This window comes from Canis lupus, chromosome 27, assembly GCF_048164855.1.
Source record: "Canis lupus baileyi chromosome 27, mCanLup2.hap1, whole genome shotgun sequence".
In the NCBI taxonomy this organism is placed as follows: domain Eukaryota; kingdom Metazoa; phylum Chordata; class Mammalia; order Carnivora; family Canidae; genus Canis; species Canis lupus.
Window position 1 is genome coordinate 31,531,264 of NC_132864.1, and position 22,292 is coordinate 31,553,555.

At 40.1% G+C, this 22,292-nt stretch overlaps 1 protein-coding gene across 1 annotated transcript in view; it reads right to left on the reverse strand.

Moving 5' to 3' along the window:
* LOC140619053 (solute carrier family 5 member 4) overlaps positions 1 to 21,054 on the reverse strand; it is a 49,269-nt gene extending 28,215 nt beyond the window's left edge. The window contains exons 1-6 of the mRNA XM_072801941.1: positions 20,920 to 21,054; positions 19,807 to 19,878; positions 18,536 to 18,640; positions 17,623 to 17,682; positions 16,114 to 16,218; positions 12,119 to 12,224 (exon numbers count right to left, since the gene is read on the reverse strand). Coding sequence (XP_072658042.1) covers positions 12,119 to 12,224; positions 16,114 to 16,218; positions 17,623 to 17,682; positions 18,536 to 18,640; positions 19,807 to 19,878; positions 20,920 to 21,054 — 583 coding nt within the window. The remainder of the gene's footprint in view (positions 1 to 12,118; positions 12,225 to 16,113; positions 16,219 to 17,622; positions 17,683 to 18,535; positions 18,641 to 19,806; positions 19,879 to 20,919) is intronic.
* Positions 21,055 to 22,292: the final 1,238 nt, after the last annotated feature.

Below are 22,292 nucleotides of genomic sequence, written 5' to 3' on the forward strand. Positions count from 1 at the left end.
TTATTTATTTTTCATTTGATTATTATTATGTTTTTATTGGAGTTCAATTTGCCAACATATAGCATAATACCCAGTGCTCATCCTGCTAAGTGCCCCCCACAGTGCCCATCACCCAGTCACCCCAATCCCCCGCCCACCTCCCTTTCAACTACCCCTTGTTTGTTTCCCAGAGTTAGGTGTCTCTCATGTTTTGTCATACAGGTTACATTAGTGGGATTTTTCTCCACAACTGACTTTGTTGGGGAAGGTAGTCAGGAGGATTGTCCCCAAGTCACCTCCCCACCAACTTACCTAGATAACTTTCAAATCATCCTGAAAACCTACAAATTCAACCTGAGATTTAAGAGAAAATGGCTGGAACGCTACAGAGAGAAGAGTTGGCGCTTCTAACAAGTACAACTTGTTTTTAGCCAACCTGCATTGAGCAAAATGACTAGAAAGAAGAACTCACCACAAAACAATGAATCAGAAACAGTACTCTCAGCCATAGAATTACAGAATTTGGATTACAATTCAATGTTAGAAAGCCAACTCAGAAGCACAATTAAAAGCTACTGGTAGCTCTGGAAAAGATTCAAGAGATTCATGAATGCAGAATTTAGATCTAATCAGGCCGAAATTAAAAATCAATGAAATGAGATGCACTCCAAACTGGAGGTCCTAACGATGAGGGTTAATGAGAAGAAAGAGTGAGTGACATAGAAGACAAGTTGATGGCAAGGAAGAAAGCTGAGGAGAAAAGAGAAACAATTAAAAGACCATGAGGAAAGGTTAAGGGAAATAAACAACAGCCTCAGAAGGAAAAAAAATCTACATTTAATTGGGGTTTGAGAGGGCCCCGAGAGGGACAGAGGAACAGAAAGCATATATGAACAAATCATATCTGAGAACTTCCCTAATTTGAGGTGGGAAACAGGCATTCAGATCCAGGAGATGGAGAGTTCCTTGCTAAAATCAATAAAAACCATTCAATACCCTGACATTTAATAGTAAAACTTGCAAATTCCAAAGATAGAGAGAAGATCAGCAAAGCAAGAGAAAGCAGCAAAGGCAAGAGATCCCTAACGTATATGGGAAGAAATATTAGGTTAACAGCAGACCTCTCCACAGAGACCTGACAGGCCAGAAAGGGCTGGCAGGATATATTCAGGGTCCTAAATGAGAAGAGCATACAGCCAAGAATACTCTATCCAGCAAGGCTCTTATTCAGAATAGAAGGAGAGATAAAGAGCTTCCAAGATAGGCATAAACTGAAAAAAAATGTGACCACCAAACCAGCTCTGCAAGAAATATTAAGGGGGACTCTGTAAAAGAAAGAGGATACCCAAAGAAATAATCCATGAAACAGGGACTGAACAGGTATTAGGATGACACTAAATTCATATCTTTCAATAGTAACTCTGAATGTGAATGGGCTTAATAATCCCATCAAAAGGCACAGGGTTTCAGACTGGATAAAAAAGCAAGACCCGTCTATTTCCTGTCTACAAGAGACTCATTTGAGACCTAAGGACACCTATAGCCTGAAAATGAAAGGTTGGAGAACAATTTACCATTCAAATGGTCCTCAAAAGTAAGCAGGGGTAGCCATTCTCATATCAGAAAAATAAGTTTATACCAAAGACTAGTAAGAGATGAAGAGGTACACTATATCATACTTAAAATATCTATCCAACAAGAGGACCTAACAATCATCAATATTAATGCCCCGAATGTGGGAGCTGCCAAGTATGTCAATCAATTAATAACCAAAGTTAAGACATACTTAGATAATAATATACTTAAACTTGGTGACTTGAATGTAGTGCTTTCTACAATTGATAGATATTCCAAGCACAACATCTCCAGTTTAAGTTGTATGAGAGAAACAAGAGCTTTAAATGATACACTGGACCAGATGGATTTCACAGATATTTACAGAAGTGTACATCCAAACACAACTGAATACACATTCTTCTCAAGTGCACATGGAACTTTCTCCAGAATAGACCACATACTGGGTCACAAATCAGGTCTGAACCGATACCAAAAGATTGGGATCGTCCCCTGCATATTTTCAGACCATAAAGCCTTGAAATTAGAACTAAATCACAAGAAGAAGTTTGGAAGGATTTCAAACACGTGGAGGTTAAGGACCATCCTGCTAAAAGATGAAAGGGTCAACCAGGAAATTAGAGAAGAATTAAAAAGATTCATGGAAACTAATGAGAATGAAGATACAACCGTTCAAAATCTTTGGGAAACAGAAAAGCAGTCCTGAGGGGGAAATACATCACAATACAAGCATCCATCCAAAAACTGGAAAGAACTCAACTACAAAAGCTTACCTTGGGGGGGAGGAGCAAGATGGCGGAGGAGTATGGTCTCCAAATCACCTGTCTCCACCAAATTACCTAGAAATCCTTCCAATCATCCTGAAAATCTATGAATTCGGCCTGAGAATTAAAGAGAGAACACCTGGAATGCAACAGTGAGAAGAGTTTGCGCTTCTATCAAGGTAGGAAGACGGGGAAAAAGAAATAAAGAAACAAAAGGCCTCCAAGGGGGAGGGGCCCCGCGAGGAGCCGGGCTGAGGCCGGGGCGAGTGTCCCCAGGACAGGAGAGCCCCGTCCCAGAGGAGCAGGAGCTGCACCGACCTTCCCGGGCGGAAAGGGGCTCGCAAGGAGGTGGAGCAGGACCCAGGAGGGCGGGGATGCCCTCGGGCTCCCCGGGACAGTAACAGCAACTGCGCGCCCAGGAGAGTGCGCCGAGCTCCCTAAGGGCTGCAGCGCGCACGGCGGGACCCGGAGCAGCTCGGGGGGCTCGGGCGGCGGCTCCGCGGAGGGGGTTGCGCGGCCCGGGAGCGCGAATCCACCAGCGCAGGCCCCCGAGCACAGGGCGCCGGGACACAGCCCAGGATCCCGCCTCCCCCGGGACAGGCAGAGGCCGGGAGGGCCCAGGACAGCGAGGACACTCCTGCCCCAGCTGAGCAGATCAGCGGCCCCGCCCCGGAGCCTCCAGGCCCTGCAGACGGAGTTCCTGCCAGAGCTGAATCCAGGTTTCCAGAGCTGCCCCGCCACTGGGGCTGTTCCTCCTGCGGCCTCACGGGGTAAACAACCCCCACTGAGCCCTGCACCAGGCAGGGGCACAGCAGCTCCCCCAACTGCTAACACCTGAAAACCAGCACAACAGGCCCCTCCCCCAGAAGACCAGCTAGACTGACAACTTCCAGGAGAAGCCAAGGGACTTAAAGTACACAGACAGAATCAGAAGATACTCCCTGGTGGTTCTTTTTTTTGTTTGTTTTTTGTTTTTTTTGTTTTGTTTTGTTTTGTTTTGTTTTGTTTTGCTTTTTGATTTGTTTCCTTCCCCCACCCCCTTTTTTTTCTCCTTTCTTTTTCTTTCTCTTTTTTTTTCGTTTTTTTCTTCCCTTTTTTTTCTCTTTCTCTTTTCTTTCCTTCTTTCTCTCCTCTCTTTTTCTCTTTTTCCCAATACAACTTGCTTTTGGCCACTCTGCACTGAGCAAAATGACTAGAAGGAAAACCTCACCTCAAAAGAAAGAATCAGAAACAGTCCTCTCTCCCACAGAGTTACAAAATCTGGATTACAATTCAATGTCAGAAAGCCAATTCAGAAGCACTATTATACAGCTACTGGTGGCTCTAGAAAAAAGTATAAAGGACTCAAGAGACTTCATGACTGCAGAATTGAATGAGATGCAATCCAAACTAGAAGTCTTAAGGACGAGGGTTAACGAGGTGGAAGAACGAGTGAGTGACATAGAAGACAAGTTGATAGCAAAGAGGGAAACTGAGTAAAAAAGAGACAAACAATTAAAAGACCATGAAGATAGATTAAGGGAAATAAACGACAGCCTGAGGAAGAAAAACCTACGTTTAATTGGGGTTCCCGAGGGCGCCAAAAGGGCCAGAGGGCCAGAATATGTATTTGAACAAATTCTAGCTGAAAACTTTCCTAATCTGGGAAGGGAAACAGGCATTCAGATCCAGGAAATAGAGAGATCCCCCCCTAAAATCAATAAAAACCGTTCAACACCTCGACATTTAATTGTGAAGCTTGCAAATTCCAAAGATAAGGAGAAGATCCTTAAAGCAGCAAGAGACAAGAAATCCCTGACTTTTATGGGGAGGAGTATTAGGGTAACAGCAGACCTCTCCACAGAGACCTGGCAGGCCAGAAAGGGCTGGCAGGATATATTCAGGGTCCTAAATGAGAAGAACATGCAACCAAGAATACTTTATCCAGCAAGACTCTCATTCAAAATGGAAGGAGAGATAAAGAGCTTCCAAGACAGGCAGCAACTAAAAGAATATGTGACATCCAAACCAGCTCTGCAAGAAATTTTAAGGGGGACTCTTAAAATTCCCCTTTAAGAAGAAGTTCAGTGGAACAGTCCACAAAAACAAAGACTGAATAGATATCATGATGACACTAAACTCATATCTCTCAATAGTAACTCTAAATGTGAACGGGCTTAATGACCCCATCAAAAGGCGCAGGGTTTCAGACTGGATAAAAAAGCAGGACCCATCTATTTGCTGTCTACAAGAGACTCATTTTAGACAGAAGGACACCTACAGCCTGAAAATAAAAGGTTGGAGAACCATTTACCATTCGAATGGTCCTCAAAAGAAAGCAGGGGTAGCCATCCTTATATCAGATAAACTAAAATTTACCCCAAAGACTGTAGTGAGAGATGAAGAGGGACACTATATCATACTTAAAGGATCTATTCAACAAGAGGACTTAACAATCCTCAATATATATGCTCCGAATGTGGGAGCTGCCAAATATATAAATCAATTATTAACCAAAGTGAAGAAATACTTAGATAATAATACACTTATACTTGGTGACTTCAATCTAGCTCTTTCTATACTCGATAGGTCTTCTAAGCACAACATCTCCAAAGAAACGAGAGCTTTAAATGATACACTGGACCAGATGGATTTCACAGATATCTACAGAACTTTACATCCAAACTCAACTGAATACACATTCTTCTCAAGCGCACATGGAACTTTCTCCAGAATAGACCACATATTGGGTCACAAATCGGGTCTGAACCGATACCAAAGGATTGGGATTGTCCCCTGCATATTCTCGGACCATAATGCCTTGAAATTAGAACTAAATCACAACAAGAAGTTTGGAAGGACCTCAAACACGTGGAGGTTAAGGACCATCCTGCTAAAAGATAAAAGGGTCAACCAGGAAATTAAGGAAGAATTAAAAAGATTCATGGAAACTAATGAGAATGAAGATACAACCGTTCAAAATCTTTGGGATGCAGCAAAAGCAGTCCTAAGGGGGAAATACATCGCAATACAAGCATCCATTCAAAAACTGGAAAGAACTCAAATACAAAAGCTAACCTTACACATAAAGGAGCTAGAGAAAAAACAGCAAATAGATCCTACACCCAAGAGAAGAAGGGAGTTAATAAAGATTCGAGCAGAACTCAACGAAATCGAGACCAGAAGAACTGTGGAACAGATCAACAGAACCAGGAGTTGGTTCTTTGAAAGAATTAATAAGATAGATAAACCATTAGCCAGCCTTATTAAAAAGAAGAGAGAGAAGACTCAAATTAATAAAATCATGAATGAGAAAGGAGAGATCACTACCAACACCAAGGAAATACAAACGATTTTAAAAACATATTATGAACAGCTATACGCCAATAAATTAGGCAATCTTGAAGAAATGGACGCATTCCTGGAAAGCCACAAACTACCAAAACTGGAACAGGAAGAAATAGAAAACCTGAACAGGCCAATAACCAGGGAGGAAATTGAAGCAGTCATCAAAAACCTCCCAAGACACAAGAGTCCAGGGCCAGATGGCTTCCCAGGGGAATTTTATCAAACGTTTAAAGAAGAAATCATATCTATTCTCCTAAAGCTGTTTGGAAAGATAGAAAGAGATGGAGTACTTCCAAATTCGTTCTATGAAGCCAGCATCACCTTAATTCCCAAACCAGACAAAGACCCCACCAAAAAGGAGAATTACAGACCAATATCCCTGATGAACATGGATGCAAAAATTCTCAACAAGATACTGGCCAATAGGATCCAACAGTACATTAAGAAAATTATTCACCATGACCAAGTAGGATTTATCCCCGGGACACAAGGCTGGTTCAACACCCGTAAAACAATCAATGTGATTCATCATATCAGCAAGAGAAAAACCAAGAACCATATGATCCTCTCATTGGATGCAGAGAAAGCATTTGACAAAATACAGCATCCATTCCTGATCAAAAATCTTCAGAGTGTAGGGATAGAGGGAACATTCCTCGACATCTTAAAAGCCATCTATGAAAAGCCCACAGCAAATATCATTCTCAATGGGGAAGCACTGGGAGCCTTTCCCCTAAGATCAGGAACAAGACAGGGATGTCCACTCTCACCACTGCTGTTCAACATAGTACTGGAAGTCCTAGCCTCAGCAATCAGACAACAAAAAGACATTAAAGGCATTCAAATTGGCAAAGAAGAAGTCAAACTCTCCCTCTTCGCCGATGACATGATACTCTACATAGAAAACCCAAAAGTCTCCACCCCAAGATTGCTAGAACTCATACAGCAATTCGGTAGCGTGGCAGGATACAAAATCAATGCCCAGAAGTCAGTGGCATTTCTATACACTAACAATGAGACTGAAGAAAGAGAAATTAAGGAGTCAATCCCATTTACAATTGCACCCAAAAGCATAAGATACCTAGGAATAAACCTCACCAAAGATGTAAAGGATCTATACCCTCAAAACTATAGAACACTTCTGAAAGAAATTGAGGAGGACACAAAGAGATGGAAAAATATTCCATGCTCATGGATTGGCAGAATTAATATTGTGAAAATGTCAATGTTACCCAGGGCAATATACACGTTTAATGCAATCCCTGTCAAAATACCATGGACTTTCTTCAGAGAGTTAGAACAAATTATTTTAAGATTTGTGTGGAATCAGAAAAGACCCCGAATAGCCAGGGGAATTTTAAAAAAGAAAACCATATCTGGGGGCATCACAATGCCAGATTTCAGGTTGTACTACAAAGCTGTGGTCATCAAGACAGTGTGGTACTGGCACAAAAACAGACACATAGATCAGTGGAACAGAATAGAGAATCCAGAAGTGGACCCTGAACTTTATGGGCAACTAATATTCGATAAAGGAGGAAAGACTATCCATTGGAAGAAAGACAGTCTCTTCAATAAATGGTGCTGGGAAAATTGGACATCCACATGCAGAAGAATGAAACTAGACCACTCTCTTGCACCATACACAAAGATAAACTCAAAATGGATGAAAGATCTAAATGTGAGACAAGATTCCATCAAAATCCTAGAGGAGAACACAGGCAACACCCTTTTTGAACTCGGCCATAGTAACTTCTTGCAAGATATATCCACGAAGGCAAAAGAAACAAAAGCAAAAATGAACTATTGGGACTTCATCAAGATAAGAAGCTTTTGCACAGCAAAGGATACAGTCAACAAAACTCAAAGACAACCTACAGAATGGGAGAAGATATTTGCAAATGACATATCAGATAAAGGGCTAGTTTCCAAGATCTATAAAGAACTTCTTAAACTCAACACCAAAGAAACAAACAATCCAATCATGAAATGGGCAAAAGACATGAAGAGAAATCTCAAGAGGAAGACATAGACATGGCCAACATGCATATGAGAAAGTGTTCTGCATCACTTGCCATCAGGGTAATACAAATCAAAACTACAATGAGATACCACCTCACACCAGTGAGAATGGGGAAAATTAACAAGGCAGGAAACAACAAATGTTGGAGAGGATGCGGAGAAAAGGGAACCCTCTTACACTGTTGGTGGGAATGTGAACTGGTGCAGCCACTCTGGAAAACTGTGTGGAGGTTCCTCAAACAGTTAAAAATAGACCTGCCCTACGACCCAGCAATTGCACTGTTGGGGATTTACCCCAAAGATACAAATGCAATGAAACGCCGGGACACCTGCACCCCGATGTTTATAGCAGCAATGGCCACGATAGCCAAACTGTGGAAGGAGCCGCGGTGTCCAACGAAAGATGAGTGGATAAAGAAGATGTGGTTTATGTATACAATGGAATATTACTCAGCTATTAGAAATGACAAATACCCACCATTTGCTTCAACGTGGATGGAACTGGAGGGTATTATGCTGAGTGAAGTAAGTCAGTCGGAGAAGGACAAACATTATATGTTCTCATTCATTTGGGGAATATAAATAATAGTGAAAGGGAATATAAGGGAAGGGAGAAGAAATGTGTGGGAAATATCAGAAAGGGAGACAGAACGTAAAGACTGCTAACTCTGGGAAACGAACTAGGGGTGTTGGAAGGGGAGGAGGGCGGGGGGTGGGAGTGAATGGGTGACGGGCACTGGGGGTTATTCTGTATGTTAGTAAATTGAACACCAATAAAAAATAAATAAAAACAAACAAACAAACAAACAAAACAAAAGCTTACCTTGCATCCAAAGGAGCTGGAGAAGAAACAGCAAATAGATCCTACACCCAGCAGAAAAAGATAGTTAATAAAGATTTGAGCAGAACTCAATGAAATCGAGACCTGAAGAACTGTGGAACAGATCAAGAAAACCAGGAGTTAGTTCTTTGAAAGAATTAATAAGATAGATAAACCATTAGTCAGCCTTATTAAAAAGAAGAGAGAAAAGACTCAAATTAATAAAATCATGAATGAGAAAGGAGAGATCACTACCAACACCAAGGAAATACAAATGATCTTAAAAACTAATTATGAGCAGCTATACACCAATAAATTAGACAATCTAGAGGAAATGGATGCATTTCTGGAAAACCACAAACTACCAAAACTGGAACAAGAAGAAATAGAAAACCTGAACAGGCCAATAACCAGGGAGGAAATTGAAGCAGTCATCAAAATCCTCCCAAGACACAAGAGTCCAGGGCCAGATGGCTTCCCAGGGGAATTCTATCAAACGTTTAAAGAACTAACCGTACCTATTCTACTAAAGCTGTTCCGAAAGATAGAAAGGGATGGAATTCTTCCAAACTCTTTTTATGAGGCCAGCATCACCTTAATTCCAAAACCAGACAAATACCCCACCAAAAAAGGAGATTTATAGACCAACATCCCTTATGAACACAGATGCAAAAATTCTCAAGGTACTAGCCAATCAGATCCAACAGTACATTAAAAATATTATTCACAAAAAACAGAAGGTTATTCACCATGACCAAATGGGTTTTATCCCTGGGATGCAAGGCTGGTTCATTCATTCTAAAGCAATCAACGTGATAGGACATATCAACAAGAGAAAAAACAAGAACCATATGATCCTCTCATTAGATGCAGAGAAAGCATTTGACAAAATACAGCATCCATTCCTGATCCAAACTATCCAGAGTGTAGGGATAGAAGGAACATTCCTCAGCATCTTAAAAGCCATATACAAAAAGCCCACAGCAAATTTCATTCTCAATGGGGAAACACTGGGAGCCTTTCCCCTAAGATCAGGAACAAGACAGAGATGTCCAATCTCACCATTGCTATTCAACATAGTACTAGAAGTCCTAGCCTCAGCAATCAGAAAAGAACCAATAACACCCACTCAAATTGGCTAAGAAGAAGTCAAACTCTTCCTCTTTGCAGATGACATGATACTGTACATAGAAAACCCAAAAGACTCTACCCCAAGAGTGCTAGAACTCATACAGAAATTCAGCAGTGTGGCAGGGTACAAAATCTGTGCCTAGAAATCAGTGGCATTTCTATACACTAGCAATGAGACTGAAGAAAGAGAAATTAAGGAGTCAATCCCACTTACAATTGCACCCAAAAGCATAAGACACCTAGGAATAAACCTAACCAAAGAGGTAAAGGATCTATACCCTCAAAACTATAGAACACTTCTGAAAAAAATGGGAAGACACAAAGAGATGGAAAAATATTCCCTGTTCATGGATTGGAAGAATTAATATTGTGAAATGTCCAAGCCACCAGGGCAATTTACACATTTAATGCAATCCCTATCAAAATACCATGGAATTTCTTCAGAGAATAGGAACAAATAACCTTAAGATTTGTGTGGAAACAGAAAAGACCCTGAATATCCAGGGGAATATTGAAAAAGAAAACCATAGCTGGGACATCACAATGCCGGATTTCAAGTTGTCCTACAAAGCTGTGGTCATCAAGACAGTGTGGTACTGGCACAAAAATAGACCCATAGATCAATGGAACTGAATAGAGAATCCAGAAGTAGACCCTCAACTTTATGGTCAACTAATTTTCGACAAAGCTGGAAAGACTATACCCTGGAAAAAAGACGTCTCTTCAATAAATGGTGCTGGGAAAATTGGACATCCACATGTATAAGAATGAAACTGGACTATTGTCTTACACCTACACAAAGATAAACTGAAAATGGTCAAAAGATCTAAATGTGAGATAAGAATCCATCAAAATCCTAGAGGAGAACACAGGCAACACCTTTTTTGAACTTGGCCACAGCAACTTCTTGCAAGATACATCCATGAAGGCAAAAGAAACAAAAGCAAAAATGAACTATTGGGACTTCAACAAGATAAGAAGCTTTTGCACAGCAAAGGATACAGTCAACAAAACTAAAAGACAACCTACAGAAAGGGAGAAGATATTTGCAAATGATGTATCAGATAAAGGGCTAGTTCCCAAGATCTATAAAGAACTTATTAAACTCAGCAGCAAAGAAACAAACAATCCAATCATGAAATGGGCAAGACATGAACAGAAGTTTCACAGAGGAAGACACAGACATGGCCAACAAGCACATGAGAAAATACTCCGCATCACTTGCCATCAGGGAAAACACATCAAAACCACAATGAGATACCACCTCACGCCAGTGAGAATGGGGAACATTAACAAGGCAGGAAACCACAAATGTTTGAGAGGATGTGGAGAAAGGCGAACCCTCCTGCACTGTTGGTGGGAATGTGAACTGGTGCAGCCACTCTGGAAAACTGTGTGGAGGTTCCTCAAAGAGTGAAAAATAGACCTGCCCTACAACCCAGCAATTGCCTTGCTGGGGATTTACCCCAAAGATACAGATGCAGTGAAACGCTGGGACACCTGCACCCCAATGTTTCTAGCAGCAATGTCCACAATAGCCAAACTGTGGAAGGAGCCTCGGTGTCCATCGAAAGATGAATGGATAAAGAAGATGTGGTTTATGTATACAATGGAATATTACTCAGCCATTAGAAACGACAAATACTCACCATTTGCTTCAACGTGGATGGACCTGGAGGGTATTATGCTGAGTGAAATAAGTCAGTAGGAAATATCAGAGAGGGTGACAGAACATGAGAGACACCTAACTGTAGGAAATGAACAAGGGGTAGTGGAAGGGGAGGTGGGTGGAGGTTTGAGGTGACTGGGTGACGGGCATTGAGGAGGACACTTGACAAGATGAACACTGGGTGTTATGGTATATGTTGGTAAATCAAACTCCAATAAAAAATATACAAAAAAACAGTTTTTCTTGTTTTTCTGTTTGGATGACCTGTCCATCGATGTAATTGGGGTGTTAATGTCCCCTATTGTCCCCTAATTGATTAGTTTCTTTATATTTGTTAGTATCTATTTAGGTGTTTGTGTGCTTCCATGTGGGTGCCTAAATATTTATAATTGTTATATTTTTTTGGATTTTGCCCTTTATCATTATGTGGAATCCTTTTTTGTTGTTTCTTTTTAAACTCTTTGTTTTAAATTTTATTTTGTTCAGTATAAGTACTGCTACCCTGGCTTTCTCTTGACATCACATGCATGGCAAATGTTTCTTCATCCCCTCACTTTTAATCTGCAAGTGTCTTTAAGTCTGAAATGAGTTTCTTGCTGGCAGCATATAGATGGGTCTAATATTTTAGTAACTCTGTCACCCTATAATACAGAGGATTCTGTTTGCTTGGCTCTTGTTATGTTTCTGTGCCTGTGCCTGACAGTCATATTGAGAATAAAAGGGTAACCATAAGCTTGGTGGTGACAAGGCTAATACTGAAGTTGCTAATTGCTGTTTGGTATGAGATCAGCAAAAGATATCATGATTAAGCTAAACAAGCAACAAACTCACCAGTAATTGTGTAAATAGCAGTGATAGCCAAGAGGATGAAGATCGCCAGGTAAAGATCCAATCCCAAGGCCAGTTTGATGAATATGGCTCCAGAAAATATATCTGACTAAAAAGGGAACAGTCAGGATGGGAAAGAAACATGCTCTGCATCACTTAGCTCTTCACCAATGACTTCCCACTAATATTTGCTGTATATAAACATGGCATTTCTGCAATCCATTTATGAACTCCTTGGAAGCCAGAGCTTATCCTCAGAGGACTGATTATTGGACTGACCATACAGAGGAACAATGAGTAAGTGAACAGAAAGTAAGAAATGTCTACACTACAGCTTGCATAGAATACTCTCTCATGATTGTATGCAGAAAAACAATGATAAAAACTAGAGTGGTAAATATAAGAGCCACAGTAAAGCAGTGGTTTTTTTTAAGGAAGAGGATGCTTGAGCACATTTGAGGTAATAGAAAATAAGAAGAAAATATGATAGAGAGGTAATTACGAAGGAAATTTCAGAAACATCGAGAAGAGATAGGATGAAGATAGGCACAGGTTGGGAGGTTGGCCTTTGACAAAAAGAAGACTCTTCATCTTCAGACTGGTGAAAAGGAGGAAAGAAGGAGGCAAATGTAGATCGTTTAAGTGAGAGATGAGTGGTTCACACTTAAATTTTTTAGATAAAGTGGGAGATGAGGCTTTCTGATAAGAGGCAGAGGTATAGTGGCTAAAAAAAGTTGTGAATCATTTAGAATAGTTATTGAGAGGACCAGAGAAAAATCCTAATGTAACACAGATAAAAGGATTATTGGTTGAGGTTTAGAGGCCAGCAGAGGGTACTGCAGAGATCATGTGCACCCTGCACTACCTGGATGTGTGTGCCTGCACAGCATCCTTCCCAGCTTTCTGGATCTTTTTGCAACACAAACTTGTGCTGGCCCCACTTGGATCTGCCCCTTCAACTCTGACCCTCTCAGGTTCCATATCAAAAACCCAAAACCAAGCCAAAAGGCTAGACACATCACATAAGCATGTTGGCTAGAAACACACAAGTAAAAATCCTTGGGTGCATGCACAGAGTAAGTGGGAAGCTAGTTTGGAGTTTTTCTTGGAGAGTTCAATGTAAGAAAAGATAGACAAAGAAATTGAGGGTATGTGCAGAAGAGTGATTATAAGGATGGATCATGGAATTGAAGAAAAAGGAAAGCATGAGTGAACTGAGGGATAGGATAAGATGTCAGGATTCAGAATTGGAGGAATTAAAGGTAGGTTTCTTTGTAGAACTTGAATTTGGAAGAGGTGTCCAGGATATGATTAACTTTCCCCCCTAATATTTGAAATAAAACCTGACATATCAGTGGGTGAAAAGCCTATTATTAATTGAGCCTAGAACCTGACTCTGAGTTATGAACAGAAACTGCTTTCTGCTACTTTATCAGTGAGTTTTCAAGGAATTCAACTGCTGTGTAAATTGAGGCAAGATAAAGCTTTTTACAAAATTGGATGTTTGCAAAAAATTTATTTACCATTTCTGAAAAGCTATCTCCTAGCGATGCCACTTATTATATTTGAGTTGCCATAAAACATACCTGCATCTGTCTGCATTTATAGCTGTTACATTCATCCTGATTTACATAGCAAGGGGAGTTATTTAACCACAGCATTAACCACTTGTACATTCATGCTGAATCATTTACATATTAAAACACACATTATCATATTATGAATTTCTTGACTTTCATTTCTCTTATATAATGCAATTAAGGCATTAAATTGATAGTTTTGAAATTACATATAAGCCTCTATTACCAATGATTTTTTTTCACTGTGGTAAGATAAATAACATAAAACTTGCCATTTTAGTATGGATGATTCAATGGGATTAATTAAATTTGCAATGATTATAAAGTATTTCTCATGAAAAAAGCAACTCATGATCCAGGGATTTCTTTTGTTATTAAAAGATATTATTAAGATAATTGTCATATCTGAATAAATCCTGTAAGTTACGTATTATTTTGTATCGAGATTAAGTTCCTGACTTTTAAATTTGCAGTTGGGCAGCCCCAGTGGCTTAGCCACCTTCGGCCCAGGGCGAGATCCTGGAGACCTGGGATTGAGTCCCACGTCGGGCTCCCTGCATGGAGCCTGCTTCTCCCTCTGCCTGTGTCTCTGCCTCTCTCTCTCTCATTGTCTCTCTCATGAATAAATAAATAAAATCTTTAAAAAAATAAAATTTGCAATTGGTTTTCTAACAGAATATCAGTATGTTATTAAGATACTACATACAGACTGAAATATTTAGAGGTTAAGTTGCATCATGTCTGCAATGATTCTCAATATAATGTTGGTATAATTGGAAGTATTATTGGAGGTTAAAAACCAGTGAATAAGATGATCTCTTTCAAATTTGGGGCAGGGGAGACTGAAAGCTAACCTTTTGTTAACTCCTCTTAATGATCTGTTTAATGAAAAACTATAGCAGACTCTGTTATCAGAGTGTAGTAATATACAAAAGGTCGTGTGTAAGATTAATCACTATTAATATCACTTTAAAGATAACCTTGTAGGTAAGAATGCACCCCTCCCACTGTGTATTTCCAGTCAACCACAGACCTTGCATAGTTATACACATGCTCTTGGGCTTTCCTGCTCCCCCATCCAGCTCCATAAGAATCCATGCCCTCCTCCCATTGGGAATCTTCCACTTCTGGACACTGCATCCCTCAAGGTCCTGTGGTCACTGTTATTTTGCTCCAGAACCTTATGTTCATGTTTTTTTAGGACTACAAAATGTAGATGTCAGAGCCAGAGGAGAAGTGGGAGATCACTGAAATTCAGTCACTTGTAGAACATATAGGCTCCTCTGCTTCTTTGAGCCTTTCCTAAATTTCTCATCCTGAGGACTTGTTTAAGCACTGCGCATCCCCCCCCCCATGAGAATGATGTCCAATTCTGCTCTCCTGGGACCACCCCTTTTCATAAGTGTCTGTAGTATGTCTCTTCTACTTGTCCACACATCTATTTCAGCTCACATCGTAATATATTTTCATATATTGTCATAAAGTGCTAATGATTTCATGTGTATAGTTTTTATATCTTTAACCATATAGTGAACCCCTAGAGCACAGGAATCTTTATTATCTCTAGCACAGGTAGCAATATACATTGGGTAATGGAAAATGCTCACATTGCATTAGGAAGCTCATGCCATCTAATCTGAGCAGCTGGTTTACTTACGATAAGGACTCAACAGAAGAGCAAATATGAGGATCAGATTCTTCTCTCATGAACTTCCTAAACCATAAACTTGGAGGAAATTATTTCATTAGTCACCAAACATGAAGAGAAAATGTTACTCTCTTTGTTTTCTACATGTGTTGTTGAACCTTCAAATTCCTTTCTTTTCTCCTCAGTGATTATCTTCCAAGGAACTTTCCAAAAACTTTAGAATTCTTCTAACACTTATTTGTGACATCTGTATTATAAGAGCAGTCTTAGATAAAATAGAATAAATTTAAGAAGTTAGTTTAATGATATAAAGAATTTTCCATTTGGTTCATGTGCCAGATAAGTTGAAAATGAAAATATAAACCCCCTAGATTGGTTCTGACAAAGAGAATAAGGAGGTTATTTTGCACTAGAAAGCAGGGGACCAGAAAATCCTTCTCTTTTCTACTACTAAATTAGGTATTTTTTGAATGAAACATTTTGTTCCTCCTGTACCTCCATTTTTTCCCATATCCTTAATGAATAGGTAGGTTTACACTCTGGAACCTCTCATGACTTGTAATTATTTTACTCTATGAATGCAGGATTTCTAAAGCTTCTTTTCTTTTTTCATAAAAAATTGGTAGTAAGATCCTAGGTAGGTTAGGACATCCATATAGCCAGACACATAAAGGCCGTCAATAGTTGATACACCAATGTCTCTGATTCTAGCATTCTAGTCCCACCAAAGTAATCTCAAGAATTGAAAATGCCAGAATCACTGAACTCACTGAGATTCTCAAAGCCACACAGATGAAGAGGGAGAGGACAGAGAGGTAGATCTGGAGTCTCTTCCCACCAAACCTCTTCCTCAGATATTCTGGCATTGTCATCACCTGCAGAAACAGATATCAGCAGGGATTCACCTTCAGAGCACAGCACATTCAGATTATTCAACACTTAGTAAGCACTTGTGCACCTGCACGTGTGTAACTGTGTGGTACCTTGGGAATACAGAGGTGAGAAAAGCACACTCCCTTGGGAGAGCAGGCTTTCCTCCAAACACAGGCATTGGAATCAGATGATCTTAGAATCCAGATCAGGCATTTACTAGAAGTGTGACCTTTGGCAATTGACAATCTCTCTGACCCTCCATTTTCTCATCTGTAAAGTGGGAGTTTAATATGAAAGTACATGTAAAATACCCACAACAACACCAAATGCATGGCAGATGCTCAATAAGTAATTTTTATTATTTTCACCAATAATGTTGCTGTCTAGTAAAAGTGATATTATTTATAATTAATGAACCACAATTAATGGTTACATGATAAATTGATAATTAAATAAACTGTTAATATATACTTGGGTATATACTTATGTGATTATCTTTACTGGGAAGAAGGAAATTATATTAAATCCCTACTTAGAGAAAAGTCTGAGATTATCATTACTGAAATATGAGATTAATTATGTGATGTGTAGGTAGTATAAAAGGTGCAGCTTTCCAGTTTCTTCATAGCAGATTAAGCTCATGATTTAATCTCCCCCAGTACAAAAGAATACATACTTATATAATATCAGCAGATAAATATCAGCAAATAAAATTTGCTTTTAAGCAAAAAAGGAGCTCTTGGTGGCTCAGAAATTGTGTGAAACTCCCTTAAGCATTGCACAGTACATTCAAAAATACATGCATGAGTTCTGTAGCATTGGTCCATTGGTCCAGAACTCATGAAGGAGAGCATCTTTCAACAGAAATTGTTCAGTCCTGATATTAGAAAGGACCCAAGATGAGCAAAGAAAGAATAAATGGTGGCCTACAGAGGAATGAGCCAGAACGCTTGTCTGCTGAGCACCCTCATCCCAGGAATTATTCCAGGATACAGCACATCATGGTCTGAGTACCAGCAGCAGAAGAAAAAAATGTGGGAGCTAGGTTCAGAGAAGCACAGCAGTGGTTGACAACACAAGGGTTGAAAGGGAGTTGGTGTAACTGTGGTATATCCTACCCTTAATTTAAAAAATAAACTACTTTACAAATCTCAGAATGGCAAAAATTAGAATGAAGAAAAATACCATGTGCTGGTGAGGATGTGGGAAAATGGGAACCTCCACAATAGTGATCAAGAGGACAGCTGATTGCAGCCATTTTCAAGAGCGTGAGATAGCATTTAGTGGATTTAGGTAAGCGTAAGCCCAGAAACCCTGGGGCAAGTGATAATGGTTTCATGATTGAGCAGAAAGAATGATTAAATGAATGCCTGACTGATGCAAGATAACACCTATAGGATACTCACGTCTGCCTTGATGTATATGGGGACAAAGACCCATCCTAGAACCAGCAATAGCAGTAGAGCCTGCAAAAAAACAAAACAAAACAAAACAAAACAAAACAGAAAAGAATATATAGTTCAAGAGACTTGGCTTGTATCACTTCATTATCTCTAAGTCTGAAAATAAAGTAAGTTTGCATGGATCTTGTCCCATCAACCAATTATGAGTTCAAGACAGCTGTGGATTCCTTTTGTCTGTTCCATGATTCAGATACCACACTTTCCTGGGGCTTAAAGTGGGACAAAAGATGTGTGAAGTAAAATGGACAGAAGATGAGAGATCTGGGCCCAGCTGGACTCCCAGATCATACATTCTTTGCTAAAAGGAATAATCCTCGAATGGAAGGAATTATATACTGAGTAACAAAGCAATGAGAAAACAATTTGATGGTAGGAGGATATTCCCACTGTCCTCCAAGTCTTGCCACATATAATAATGGTAATGGTATAATCTTGCATTAACAATACTATTTACAAAGAATCTTTGCATATATCACTCATGCTGCCCTCACAACAACCAGGTAAGGAAGATATGATAAGCAGTTACTCCTGTTTTATGTAAGGGGAACCCAAGCCTCACAGAGATTAAGGAAGTCCAAGGTTACACGTTAAAAGAGCCACACTCTTGATAGCCTGATAACCACACCCACTGGGGCCATAAGGGCATGTTGTTCGTTTCTCTGGAAGCTGGCTCCATCCTGGAGTTTATGGTGCTATCAAAAGAGAACTCAGGCCATAGAGCATGTGTGGAGACTGGGTCCATTCTGGAGTCCCTGATACTGCTAAGGCAAAGCTAGGGGCAAAATCTTCAACAAAGGAGGGGTATATACACGGACAGAGTTTGGATTTAAAGGAAAAATCCTATGATGTTACTTACGTTCCATTCAAAGGCTGCAGTGGCAATTCCTGAGGCTGCTCCTGTCCCTGCCAGCCCCACAAAGTGGCCGCTGCCAATGTTACTGGCAAAGAGAGAGGCGCCCATCTGGAATCCAAAAAAACCAGACTAGGATCAGAGTTAAAAGACCTATATCAGATTTCTTGAAAGCAGGTAAATGTTGAGATGTTTCCATCACACCTCCTTAGGGCAAGAGTCCTGTGGGCTGAATCTAGCCAGTCCCCAGTTTTTATATGGTTGATAGGTAAAAAATGTTTTTTTTAAAAAATATTTTCAAATGGCTAAAAAAACCCTAAAGAAGACTAATATTTTGTGAAATGTGAAATTATATGAAATTCAAGTTTCAATATTCACAAATAGTTTTATTGGAACACAGCCACTCTTGTTGGTTTTACATGTTCATGAGGGCTGTGTTGCAACACCAGATCTCTTCCCTGACGGATTTTTATCTCTGACCACCTTGGCAAGAGCCCCATTGCACCAGAGAGTGCATCTTCTTCTATGAATCCATATGGAATCAACAGAGGGTTGGGTATACAGTGGGTGCTCAGTACATTCTTCCTTCATGGATCTGCTAATTATATAATATGAATGAAAGTGGAGACTGGGAAGTGACCCGGCCAGAGTGGATTTTTTATCGGAGTGTCCCATCAGACATTGCCTTCTTAAGATTGTTTTTATGAAACATTCAAGGCTCAACCAATCCCATAGCCATAAATGAGCTTCTATTCACTCTCTGACCTAAAATGTCTGAATAGAAAAGGTGATGTTACTGAGGGCTGAAAAGATGGGAACGGAAGAATGGGCATTACAGCAGTTCCACATCCCAAATCTATTTTGTCAGGACTAGTGCTTGCCTCTGATTACTCAAAAGATTTCTCTTCATCTTTGAGACTCAAGAACAGTGATGGAAGAGGAGGTAGGTGGGAAGAAAGTCCTTATGACTGGAAGGATGAAGAGGAACTTCTTAAGAAGGAAATATCTGATTGGACACTCCAATAAATATCAATTTCAAGCTTGGTTGGTCTGCTTTAACCACTCTGGCCAAGTCACTTCTTGCTCTCATAATGGGTGACACACTCTCGTTTACTGGAATGACAGGACAGATCTTCGGGGTCAGGGATTTAGGAAGAGACACCAGCAAGTGGACAGCCCATGCACATCAGAAACTATCAGCATTCCCAATGTTTTCTTTACTCATTCTTAAACATGTACATAGGAAATTGATCTCTGAGAAACTTAGACACACTCACCGGCCACCAGGCTACATCTCGACCAGCCAAAAAGAAACCTCCAATGGTGCCCCGGTTGGTCTTCAGCATTGCCTACGCAGAAAGGAGGACATGTGAGGGCCAAACTACTGAAGGTTCAACCAGGATGCTACAGATGCTCTGGCTGGAGTGTTCATAGTGGTCACTCCTTCAGCACGCCTAAAGAGAAATATTTTCCTAGAAAATGTGATTTAGCATCAAATTTAAAAGGATCTCAAAATCATAGTTTTGTAGAAATGAAGGGACTTTGAGAAATCCTATTCCTCAACTTCTGTCCTAATTGTTCTGTTTATTTTCATTTATGAAAATAATGTGGGGTATCGCTAAAGTTGTGCTTGGAAGTAAATTTGCAGCTTTATGCTTAACACTAAAAATAAGGAATGAATGCAAATTAATTAAGCATCCAACTGACTCACTTAGAAAGTGAGCAAAATAACAAAGGAAAATAAAAGAAATGAGATAATAAAAGTAACATCTTTATTCATTATGCCAGGAGTTGGAGATGGTGAACAGAATAAGTCTGAGGTATTTACCCCAAAGATACAGATGCCACTGATGGAACACCTGCACCAGGATGTTTCTAGCAGCAATGTCCACAATAGCCAAACTGTGGAAGGAGCCTCGGTGTTCATCAAAAGATGAATGGATAAAGAAGATGTGGTCTATATATGCAATGGAATATTCCTCAGCCATTAGAAACCCACCATTTGCTTCGACGTGGATGGAACTGGAGGGTATTATGCTGAGTGAAATAAGTCAATCAGAGAAGGACAAACATTAGATGGTCTCATTCATTTGGGGAATATAAAAATTAGTGAAAGGGAATAAAGGGGAAAGGAGAGAAAAATGAGTGAAAATATCAGTGAGGGTGAGAATAAGTCTGAGGTGCTGCTTGCTGGCTCTGATCAAATGATGCAGTTGGTAGGAGAATAAATTAACTGAGCAAACATTACTCATATCACACACAAGACAATGATTCTGAGAGAAGGATTATGAAATCTAACAATTGTTAATGTTCTCTTAGCTTTATCACATTGTCACACCACACTCTTCCCTTCAGGTTCCCATCCCAAACACCACTGGACTTCTACGTACCCACAGCCCAACAGCCATCACCACCACGAAATAGATGACAATGACAGAGATGTCAGCAGCATTGTGGATGCGGTCCGACATTTCAGGAGGACCAAGGGTCCCAGTTACGGTGCTGGGGCTTAATGTGCTAGCCATGGTTGCAGGTGGTGCTTTCTCATCCCAGGGATGGCCCTTTCCTTATATTAACTCTAGGTTAATAATCAGCCTTGAGCAGGTGGGGCATGGTATCAGAGCCAGCTCCTGGATATGAGGACCTTTAAACCTCTTCTTTAAAGCTCTGAGATCTGTTTTTCAGTAATCAGTGTCGGCTTAAGTAGATTGTGGGAATGAGCAGTGAAAGATGAGAAATGGAATGAGAATTGCAGGTGAAGAGTAGGGGGTTCACCAAATGGAAAGATGGGTTTTTAAAGATTTGACCAGGTTGAATGAAGATTAGGGAGAGATGAAGGGAACAAGGAAGGAAGAAGGACCGTGAAGGGGCAAGAAAAGAGCCAAGAGGGACAGGGGGTGAGGGGCCTTCATGGAACAGATAAGATTCCCCACCAAAGAATTATATTCCCTTAAAGTGAAGTTAATTGTGCATTTCATGGGTTCCAGAGCCTCATATTTTTCTGGAACAGGTAATTTAAGTAGGCTTTATATGACACATTAGGACTGTGGTAGCCCGTGCTGGAACGTGAAGTGGTTTTGTGAGGTTGAACCAGAGGTTTTGACAATGAGTGAATCAACCTGAAAGCATGGAGTAGTGATTTTCTTTTATGTATTATTATTTTTTTAAAATAATTTATTTACTCGTGAGAGATGCAGAAAGAGAGGCAGAGACATAGGCAGAGGGAGAAGCGGGCTCCCTGTGGGGAGCTCCAAGTGGGACTCGTTTCCAGGACCCTGGGATCATGACTTGAGCCAAAGGCAGACACTCAACCCAGTGGCCACCCAGGCGCCCCTAATAGTGATGTTCTGATTTGTATTTCTAATGCATTCCTTTTCAAAGCTGAATAATAATCATATACCATTGCACGTATATAACACATTTTGTTTATCTGGGGCACAGGACCACATCAACTTCCTAAAGTTAAAAGTAAAGCTTCAACATTTTTCTTCCCTTCATTTTTTTTGTAAAATAATGTGGTAAAATATACATTACATAAAATTGGCATTGTTGGCATTTTTTAAAGTAAGCTCTACACCCAATGTGGGACTTGAACTCATGACCCCAAGATCAAGATCACATGCTCTATCAGCTGAGCCATCAGCCACCCCCATTGCTGTCATTTTTTAAGTGTATAGTTCAGTGGCATTAAGTACATTTTCAATATTGTGCAACTGTCACCATGATCCATTTTCAGAACTTTGTCATTATCCCCACCAGCGGT